Here is a 10959-nt window from a genome sequence, read left to right as displayed (position 1 = left end):
TCTGGGTCTCTTTCCTTTCCATATAAAGTTTGTAATTGTTTTTTCCATCTCTTTGAAGAATATCATTGAAATCTGGATTGGGATTGCACTATATGTGTAAATTGCTTTGGGCAGTATTGACATTTTCACAGTGTTAATACCATCCAGGAGCATGGTACATTCTTCCATTTTTGTAGGTCTCTTTGATTTCCTGTAGTATAGTGTTTTGTAGTTTTCTTTGTATAAGTCCTTTGTTTCCAAATTTTTCTTTTTAAATTGTGGTCCCCTAAGTATTGTGGACTCAGCTATCTATTCTGCTGTAAAAAATTTAAACCATGTAGGTATGACTATAGAAACAAATTTTCAGTGGTTAAAAAAAAATCTCCATATAATCTTCTCTTTGAAATATTGTTGAATAGTAAGCTGCCAGAAAATATGAACAATATTTCTTGCATTTGTCAAAAAATTATGTAAAGTGTGTGCTGACCTTTATTATTATTGTGCCACTGTTTCAAAAATCTGTTTCCATTTTATAGGCAATGGTTGGTGCTTATAACATGATGGGAGAAAAACAATTTCTTGAGCAAATTTTGGAAGATCAACGTTTTTTCCATAAGTTCAAAATAACTGATGAAATCGATATTATCACATTGAAAGATTACATGAAAGTAAGGAATTTAAATTTAGATGTTGAAAACAAGCAAGCAGCCTTACTGACACTATACTCCAAGAAGAAATAATCATACATTTTTTTAAATTGTGTGATAACATGTGACATTTTAGCCATTTTAAAGTGTACAATTCATTTTAAGTAAGTTCACAGTATTGTGCAATCATCTAGGTCCAGAACCTTTATATCACTCCAAAAAGAGTACCTTGCACTCAGGAAGCAGCCTTTCCCCAGTCTCCTCTCACCTTAGACCCTGTCAATCACTAATCTGCTTCTTAGTTCTATAGACTATTCTGGATGCTTCATATAAATTGATTCACACAATATATGTTTGCCTTTTATATAACCAAATGTTTTCAAGGTTTATCTATGTTGGAGTATATATTAGTACTTTATTTTCCTTTTTATGGCTGAATAATGTACCACATTTTCTTTATCTGCTGAGTATGTTATATGTTATTGTTGTTAAGTGCCATCGAGTCAGTTCCAACTCATAGCGATCCTGTACAGGGTTTCTGAAGAGTGGCTGATGAGTTTGAACCACTGACCTTGCAGTTCAAATCGACCTTGCTGTCCTTATCCAGCCCTGAGTATACCTGAAAAAAAAAATCAGGGTTCTGTTAGCAATGGAGAAGTAGGGAATGGTTATTGGGCAAGCAACAATGTATGCCACAGTCTCCCTGAGGCAGTGCTGACTGAGCTGAAGTGTAGGGGTAAACAGTTGGTGAATTCCAGGCAAGGGCTCAGTGGCAGGAGGGGATGCCAGAACCCAGAAGCAGGTCTGCGGGACTGGAGAAGAAAGAATACAGAGGAGTGTGGTGTGCAGTCAGGTTAAAAGGGTGGTAAGAGATTCATCATGGTAACTGTTGAAATGTTAACCCTGCCATCATTTAAAAGACTGTAAATATGCAGTCAGAGAAACTTGGTGAAGGTGAATTTATCAGTGTAAACAAAGAAAGTCGCTGTGATGAAAAGGACAAGGCTGGAAAAAAAAAATCACGTGAAAGGAACTCGGAGATGTTTCACGTTTAAAATACAAAGGATAAAATGTTGGAAGCTGATCCAAATTTATGAGTATGACAAGTCAAGGCATAGAAAAGATGATAGCTCTGTAATGTAAGTTACATGACAACAAGAAGGTAAGTACTTCTCAAACTACACTTCTGTCCTTATTTGTTACTTTTTTTAGCTAAATGTTTTAGTGTGTTAAAATACATAAACTACTTTTGGTAAGTTTTTTTATACCTTCATTGAGGTTTGTATACCATATTTGTATAATCCACCCATTTAAAATGTACAACTCAATGATTTTTAGTATATTCAAAGTTAAATGCATCTTTTAAAAGAAAACCCTTCAATTTTCAATGTTTCTAATGTTTAAAATTATAGCACACTATTTATAAGTTTTCTTGTTTTACATTTTCCTACACACTTAGAGCGTTTTAATGTTTGTGTGAAACTTTTTAAAGGTCACAGAAAATCACAAATTTCCCCATTGATTATTAGGATCGCTTTGTATGTTTTCAAGTTGTAGTTTGTTGTTGTTAAGTGCCACCAAGTCAGTTCTGACTCACAGTGACCCTGTGTAGGTTTTCTGAGGAATAGCACCAATGCTTTCAGCTTAGTCATTCTTATATCCTGTATTACCATACAAGGAGCCGTGGTAGTGTAATGGCTGCTAACCACAAGATCCAGTTTGGATCCACCAGTTACTCCTCGGGAGAAAGATGAAGCTTTCTGCTCCTGTAAAGATTTACAGCCTCAGAAACCCTATGAAGGGTTGCTATAAGTGGAAATTGACTCAATGGCAGTGGGTCTGAGCTGGTTTTATTTGGCACTACCATGCAAAGCGAGGACATCTGTATGCTTTCTTTCCTGAGAGTGGAGTAATAAGATGGGTAAACATCTCAGAACTGCCAGTGATCTGCTCTGCCATTTATTAGCTGTTGATCTTGGGCACGTATTTTAAAACCTCATTAAGTCCCATTGTCAAAAGATCACAGAATTTACAGACTTGAAGATGAAAATTTCCAACATTTTATCTCCAGTCTTTTAAATGATGGCAGTGTCACCATTTCCCCAGTCACCAGTTTCTTTTAGAACTCCATTTAGGTACAATTTGAATGGCACTTCAGTGTTAACACTTTTCATTGCTTTGCTGACCAATTCTCTCTTTTGAATATCTATTTTTGTAAAGTGTAAAGTAACCCTGGGAGACAAGGAAGTAGTACAGCTACACATTTTGCTATCTGTGTGTGAACTGAATAGCAGATGCTGAGTGACAAGTCACTGCCAGACTTTGAAAGAAGTGACATGATTTGTCACTAATCATGATGCTGTTGTTGTTGTTAAGTGCCGTTGAGTCGGTTCCGACCCATAGCGACCCTGTACAGGGTTTCCGAGGGTGTAAATCCTTACGGGAGTAGAAAGCCTCATCTTTCTCCCGCGGAGCGGCTGGTAGTTTCAAACCGCTGACCTTAAGGTTCGCAGCCCGATTCGTGATATGTATCTGTTATTTACATAATAATCTGATGATATAGAGGCAAAGTTTATACTTTATGTAATTTGTTGTTGTTGATGTTGGTACGTGCCATTAAGTTGGTTCCGACTCATAGCAACCCTGTATAGGGTTTCCAAGGATCAGCTGGTGAATTTGAACCACTAACTTTGTGGTTCAGACCAACCTTGTGGTCCAGTACATTGTGTGTGGTGGTGGTGGTTATGTGCCATGGAGTCGGTTCCGACTCATAGCAACCCTACATAGAGTTTCCAAGGCTGTAGATCTTTATGGGAGCAGAAAGTCTCATTGTTCTCCCACGGAATAGCTGGTAGCTTCAAACTGCTGACCTTAAGGTTAGCAGGCCTACTCGTAACCACTATGCTACCAGAACGCCTTGTATTTTGTGTTGTTGTTGTTGTGAAATGCCACTGAGTCGGTTCCGACCCATAGCAACCCTGTATAGGGTTTCTGAGGAGCAGCTGGTGAGCTTGAATTGCCGACCTTGCAGTTCAAATGGCTTTGCAGTCTGGCACATTAACCCACAGTGCCTGGCTGTTATTTCATTTTCTAGCATTGTAGTAAGGAGCTCTAGTAGCGGAGTGGTTACAAGTCGGGCTGCTAATATCACGGTCAGCAGTTTGAAACTACTAGCTGCTCCGCAGAAGAAAGATGAGGCTTTCTACTCCCATAAAGATTTACAGCCTCGGAAACCCTGTACAGGGTCGCTATGAGTCAGAACCAACTCCACCGCACATACCCACCAGCACTGTGGTACCTCCTGCTTTATTCCTATCTCTTCAATAAATATTTGTAATTTTTAATGGATTATATAGATTTGTATTATTTAAATTCATAATTTGATACTATTTTAAATTGGAAAGAAGTGAGATTTTTACAAATGCTCCAAATAAAAGCAGTGACATTCACCACTTACCATCAAAGATGAACTTGTCATTTCTAAAAAATACTTGTGCAAATGTCCTGTCAACCCAAGCATGTCATGGACAAACACTACCAGGTATGCTGAACACATAACTATAATCATTAATAATTGGCTCCCACTGAGTTTAATTTGTCTTACTTATATTTGCAATAAGGAGTCCTGGTAGCATAGTAGATTATGAACTGGGCTGCTTTCCGCAAAGTCAGCAGTTCAAATCTACAGTTGCTCTGTGGGAGAAACATGTACAGCCTTGGAAACCCTATACAGGGACGCTATGAGTTGGAATTGACTCAGTAGCACACCACCACTACTGCCGTATTTGCATTAACTAGTGAGTGAGTATGATATGATGTGCATGATACTGTGTGACATTCAAAGGCAGGAATCAAAGGAGAGACGACATAAAAAGTAAAAAAAAAAAAAAAAAAACCTCATAGAAGAATGATGCTGATGAAATTCAGAGCTGGCATTAACGAATGCTTTTTGGATTAAGTGACATTTGAGTGGAACCTTGGGAAATATATCCAAAAAACATTTTAGAGTACCCATAGCCAACCTTCATAATTGTTTTTTCCATACAGTATACCAGTCTCATGGATGAAATTCCTGCACGTTCTGGTGGCAGAAATAACCATTGGAGAAGATTAAACCTCGAAAACTTTCCCAGAAACACAATTATGTATGATATAGTTGATTATGCAGAGTCTGGGACACTCTCAGCCCGTCTACAAAAAGAAATAAAGTTTCTAACACAGAAACCAAAAACAGAAGAGATGCGTCAGCACCAGCTACAGATTGTTTCTGCAGTTAGGTAAAAATAATCCTTCATCAAGATTGCACTACTAGGGGCCTTACTGAAAATGATACCATTTTGCCAAATTGCTCACTCAAGATAAGAAGGCATATGGGAAAAAATAGGGTTGGTACCAACTGTTCAAAACTTATATATCTTTGTAACCAGAACACAAAAAGAACAATTGGAACCTGGGTAAATAACTTGGACCACCAGGCAGACAGTTTACTATGGCTGAAGTCTGCCACAGCAAATATAAAAAATATATATATATATATATGCAACAGTAGTAGAAATGCTATCAAATCTTTCATTAGAGCTGGTGGTGGGCACCAGTGCAAATGGAAGTAGAGCCTTGGACCAGTGTGGTAGACTTGTATGTGAACATGAGAAGCAGTGCAATGTGCCAAGAAGCAAGAGCCACCCAAGGCTGGAGGGTGGGGTGAGATGAGGAAGGGTGGGGGTTGTGCCTCTCTGGATACAGGTGCTAGTTTTTATTTTCAGAAATACTGCCAAAAGAGCTCCCATTGCCCGTGCAGCATGGAGTGGAGGGCTTTTTCCTTTTCTGCTAATGGTTATAATTCTGCTCTTGTTGTTCTGCCCCCCACCCCTTGCCTAGGATAAATTGCATATGAATTACACTGACATTATTCCCTTCTTCACCAATAGCTTGTGAGCCAATTCACATTATAAAAATGTATATTGTAGCAAACCAAAACTGTATTATGATCTGAAACAATATAGACAGAAGATGACTCCTCCAATTATATTCTTTCTTTTCCATTACCAAGGCCCATCTAGCCCATTTTATTTGCAAATTACAGCTTTCTTACAAAAAAGAGATAAGACTAAAAAAGATCTGTTGGTAATCTATTTTCATGCACTTTTATTTGAAATGAAAAATACTCCTTTAGTCCATGAAGAAGACACCAATGACCCACTGTCAGGCAAAAGGCTGCTTTTTTCCCCAAGAGTAGAGATGAATGATGCTGACCCAATAACATAATTTAACTCATTTATTTTATGATCAAGGCTATACATTTGCCAGACAGATGGCTTGGTTTAGGGTACTGTCTGTCATCATGAAATAGATTTTCTCTAACTTGTTCATATAAGAACTGAATATATAACTTGACCCTATTACCACAAGGTCAAATAAGTGATGTAATTTTCGCTGCCACCATCTATAACCCGAGGCTCACTGCTGTTTTGATTCATGCTACTGATTATCCAAGAATGAGTCACTTAAGAGCCAAATGAGTAGCCAGATTCTAAATCAATTAAAGAGGAACAAGTACTTTCATAAAGGCTTCCTGCAGTCTTAGTTTGGGGATCTCCCTGAAGCAAACCCTGAGATAAGGATTCAAGTGTTTATTTGGGAAGTGATCCTAGGAAACAATGACTGGGTAGGTGGAAAAGTAAGACAGGGAAGAGAAGGCAGCCAAAACAGGGTGTGTTATCAAGCAAGTTACCACTGTCAGTAACTGGAGCTTAATCCCTCCAGGGAATGCCAGTGCCAGTGCATCTCAGAGCTATCCCATAGTAAGCAAAGGATTTGTGGTATTTACACACTGTCATCCAGCTCTCATTAGTTAAGGGCTGCTTAGGAAAGGATACATAGGGGCTTGCATAGGAGCTCTTATTTTTAAAGAAAGCTCTCAGGCTGAGTGATACAGATGCTGGCAGCTGGCAGTTGAGCCTATGTGCATTGCACTGGTAAAACCAAGGGGATGTGGGCATGATGCCAACTGCGTCTGATCCCAACACTGAAGTAAAATTAAAAGTACAACAGCTTGTTTTTTTCAGCCAGTATGAAATGTAAATACTTTTTGATGCTAGTATATGGGATAAGGAGACCTGGTATGGCACTGTGGGATAGAGCACTGGACTAAAAAGGTCAATTTGAACCACAAGGTTGGAGGTTCAATCTTGCCAGCAACTCTTTGGAAACCCTATACAGGATTGCTATGAATCTGAACTGACTCAACAGGACCCAACAAGACAACCACCACCACAATATGGTGTAAAAGAAAAAAAATTCAAATGGCTGTTGTTATTAAGTGTCATCGAGTCAGTTCCCACTCATAATGACCCTTTACAGGGTTTCCAAGGGGCCACTGATGGGTTTGAACCACCGACTTTGAGGTTAGCATCTTACAGCACCACACTACTACCCAGTATTTCCCGGGAAAACATTTAAAATTGATACCAGCTTTTATCCTTTGTATCCTCATCAGTGTGCCAGCAGCACTATCTAAACACCTTTATAAGTGGCAGATAAAGACCTATGCTAAATAGCTCAAGCAGAAATGATCACTTTGAATTAAAACCTTAAGTACATTATTGTTCCAAGGACTGAGGACTGTTATACAAGGGGATTTCAGAAAGTTCGTGGAAAATTGGAATTAAAAAGATAATGGAATTTTTCCACCAATTTTGAAACCCTCTCATAAGATTATTTAAGAATAGTTTAATAAAATCTAGAACTTCCCTTCCATTTAAATTTTACTTTGTGTGATTTTTTTCTTCCTATAATAAAAATGTTCTAGGTCCCCTTCACCCTCTTTAACAATCATGCCTTTATATCGACCTTATAAAAAGCAAACTCAAATGAAACATCTGGGCCGTCGATCCAAAAAGGCCCAAATGAAAGTTGAAAAAATGAGAAAAGCTTATATGAAGGAAAGCAAACAAGATGCTACTCCAGTGACCGTAAGTTTAACTTGTACTGAATTTATTGTTTTAGAAAATATTCAAATTACCTGTAAGTACAATCACTGAGCAAAATTATTTCCACAGTAGAATTTTCCTAATCTGTAAATTTCGTATACACCTTGGATAACATAAAGCTATTTTCATGGGGAAAAAATTTTTTAACAGTATTATTAACTATTTTGATAAATTCCAGTTGTTTTAGCTCCACATCAACATAATTTGGTGGGGGGAGAGTCTCTTTGTGTCAGTACTGTAATTCAGCACATCTCTGATGGTACTTCTCAAATGAAAATAATTTCTATCTAAATATGTTAAGCAACATACTATGTAATAGAAGCCCCTGTATCATAATCCCAGGAGTGGATTATAAACTGGGCTGCTAATTGCACGATCAGTAGTTCTAATCTACCAGTCATTTCAAGGAAGGAATATGAGGCTTTCTGCTCCCAGAAAGATTTACAAACTCAGAAACCCTATACAGCATCACTATGAGTTGGAACCTACTCAGTAACACACAACCACCACCACCACCACCATACTATATAAGGAGTCCTGGTATGGCACTGTACGATAAGCACTGGACTGTTAACATAAGAGTCAGCAGTTCATACCACCAGCAGCTCCTTGGAAACCCTGTACAGGATCACTATGAGTCAAAATTGACTCAATGGCACCTAACAACAACAACAACATACCATGTAAAGTCTGCCTCTGTATATGGGGATAAATTAAAAAGTTAGTGCTACAAAATCATAGAAACCTTGATTTTTAAAAAATTACCAACATGTGAAGCTATTGTTTCTCAATACATCATCCATCTAGGTCTATACACTTTTTTTGTGGGGAAGAGTAGATTGGATAAGGAGTGAGGTTTAGGGTTGGGACTCTGGCTATGTCTCAGCTAGGCCTAAGATTTTGTTTAGTGTTACGATAAGGACTGGGATTAGTGTTGGGTTGGGTTACAGTTAGTAGGCTTATTTTATTTTTTCTTGACATCTATTTGGGTTCCTGTTCTTCTGAAAGTTCTATAACTACATTATTTCCCCTTTTTTACTTTGAGTTTTGTGTGTGTGTCTATTTGGGTTTTTTTTTTTTTTTTTGGTTGCAAACTGTATGGTTCTCTATAGGCCCTAGAAAAATGCCAAGACATATTATAATCAAAACTTTTCTAAACCAAAGACAAGGAAAGAATCCTGAGAGCAGCTCAGGAAAAATGAAAAATTACTTATAAAAGAGAAGTAATAAGACTAAACTCTGATTTATTTTAGGGTCTGTCCTGTTTGGAATTCATTCAACTTCTTGGATGGCTATCGTCTCATCTTTCATGATGTTAGGGTAGTTTTCTTCTAGTAACTTTTGGACAATAATCTCTATGGTATTTTCTCGGTTTCTTCCTGTTCTTGCTTTCCTATTACTTGTAAGTTATTCCTCTTGATAATGTCCCACATAAATCTTAGGCTTTCTTTGGGTTTTTTTGTTCTTTTTTTCTGATTGTTCCTCTATTGTTGTTATTGTTAGGTGCCATCGAGTCAGTACCAACTCATAGTGACTTTATGCACAGCAGAACTAAACACTGCCTGATCCTGGCCCAACCAACCTCACTACTGTTGCCACACTTGAGTCCATAGATGCTGCCACTTGGCCAATCCATCTCGTTAGGGGTCTTCCTCTTTTTCTCTGACTCTCCACCTCACCAAACATGATATCCGTCCTCAGTGACTGGTCCGTCCTGAGAATATGTCCGAAGTATGAGAGACAAAGTTTGGCCATCTTGGCCTCCAAGGAGCACTCTGGCTGCACTTCTTCCAACACAGATCTGTTGGTTCTATGGGCAGCCATAGAATTTCAACATTCTTTCAATATTCTCCTCCAACACCATAACTCAAAAGCATCGATTCTTCTACAGTCTTCCTTATTTACTGTCCAACTTTCACATGCATATGAGGTTATTGAAAATACCATGGCTTGGGTCAGGCGCACCTTAGTCCTCAAGCTGACATCTTTGCTTTTCAACACTTTAAAAAGGTCTTGTGCAGCAGATTTGCCTAATGCAATACGTCGTTTGATTTCTTGACTGCTGCTTCCGTGAGTGTTGGTAATTGATCCAAGAAGAATGAAGTCCTTGACAACTTCAATCTTTTCTCCGTTGATAAGAATGTTGTTTATTGGTCCAGTGGTGAGGATTTTTGTTTTCTTTACATTGAGATATAATCCATACCAAAGGCTGTGCTCTTAATCTTTATCAGTAAATGTTTTAAGTCCTCTTCACTTTCAGCAAGCAAGGTTGTATCATCTGCATATTACAGATTGTTAATGAGTCTTCCTCCAATCGTGATGCCACATTTTTCTTTATAGAAACCAGCTTCTTGGATTATTTGCTCAGCATGCAGGTTGAATAAGCATGGTGAAAGAATACAACCTTCTTGCACACCTTTCTTAATTTTAAACCATGAATATTGAGGATTTTTTTTCAAGCTTGATAATTCGATTTTCCATTCTAATTCTATTTCTTTGTCCTATCTGGCTTTCTAACTGTTGTTTTTGTATGGTTTCTGTTTCTTCAATTATTTTGTCAGTTTGTTTGAATTTTTCCACAGCTTTGTCTATGTTTTCCATGATTTCATCTGTAGTTTTCTCAATCTTTCTCGCAATCCATTGAAGTTGCCTAATTAGCATTCTTTTATATTCTTTATCAGTTAGTTCCAATAACATTTCTGGTGTTACATTTTCTGACTCTGTATTTTGGTCACTTGTTTTAGGCACTCTGTATTGTTTCTTTGAGTAAGCCGAAATTGTCTGTTTTCTCTGTGACACTGTGGTGTCATATTCATATTTACTTAATACACTGGTGTAGTCCTGGTGGATGTGGTAGGGACCTGAAGTAGGAACGCAGTTAGTTCTCTGTTCACTTTTTGTGTAACACAGTTCAGGGCAGGTTCACATGCCTCCAGAAGCAGGGGCACTATGCCAGGTACTCGATCCCAGGCAGAGGAGAAGTTGATCTAGAAGGAATGTCACTAGCCACTGAGTCAGTGAAGACAGGGACTAGCCATATTCCTGGTTACCAGGAAGTCCCAGGCACAAGGGAGAATTGCACACCCTAGCCGCCAACCTCTAACCACATCCTATGCCTACAGGCTACTATATAAACAGCTGCTCACAAAAGCTCAAGATCACTGCACCATGCCAGCCTACATTCTGCCTGTTTCTTTTCATTCTCACTCAGTCTCATGCTTTTGTTGCAGAGGGTCAGCTCAGTGTGTCTGCTTACTCCACCATCTTGCCCCAGATTCCTAGGTCTATACTTTTTTAATGTTTTATTGTGAATTATATGATAGTTTACATGGGAGTACTTTAGT

The 10959-nt window shown here is 38.3% G+C and overlaps 1 protein-coding gene across 1 annotated transcript in view; it reads left to right on the top strand.

Moving 5' to 3' along the window:
- Positions 1-10959, top strand: part of LOC102842298 (chromosome unknown open reading frame, human CXorf58) — a 40930-nt gene that overhangs the window by 21359 nt on the left and 8612 nt on the right. The window contains exons 6-8 of the mRNA XM_006835672.1: positions 516-647; positions 4674-4903; positions 7435-7597. Of these exons, the coding sequence (XP_006835735.1) occupies positions 516-647; positions 4674-4903; positions 7435-7597 (525 nt within the window). The remainder of the gene's footprint in view (positions 1-515; positions 648-4673; positions 4904-7434; positions 7598-10959) is intronic.

This window comes from Chrysochloris asiatica, unplaced genomic scaffold, assembly GCF_000296735.1.
Source record: "Chrysochloris asiatica unplaced genomic scaffold, ChrAsi1.0 scaffold00018, whole genome shotgun sequence".
In the NCBI taxonomy this organism is placed as follows: domain Eukaryota; kingdom Metazoa; phylum Chordata; class Mammalia; order Afrosoricida; family Chrysochloridae; genus Chrysochloris; species Chrysochloris asiatica.
The sequence above is the reverse complement of the archived record's forward strand: the minus strand, read 5'-3'. Positions and strand labels throughout refer to the sequence as shown.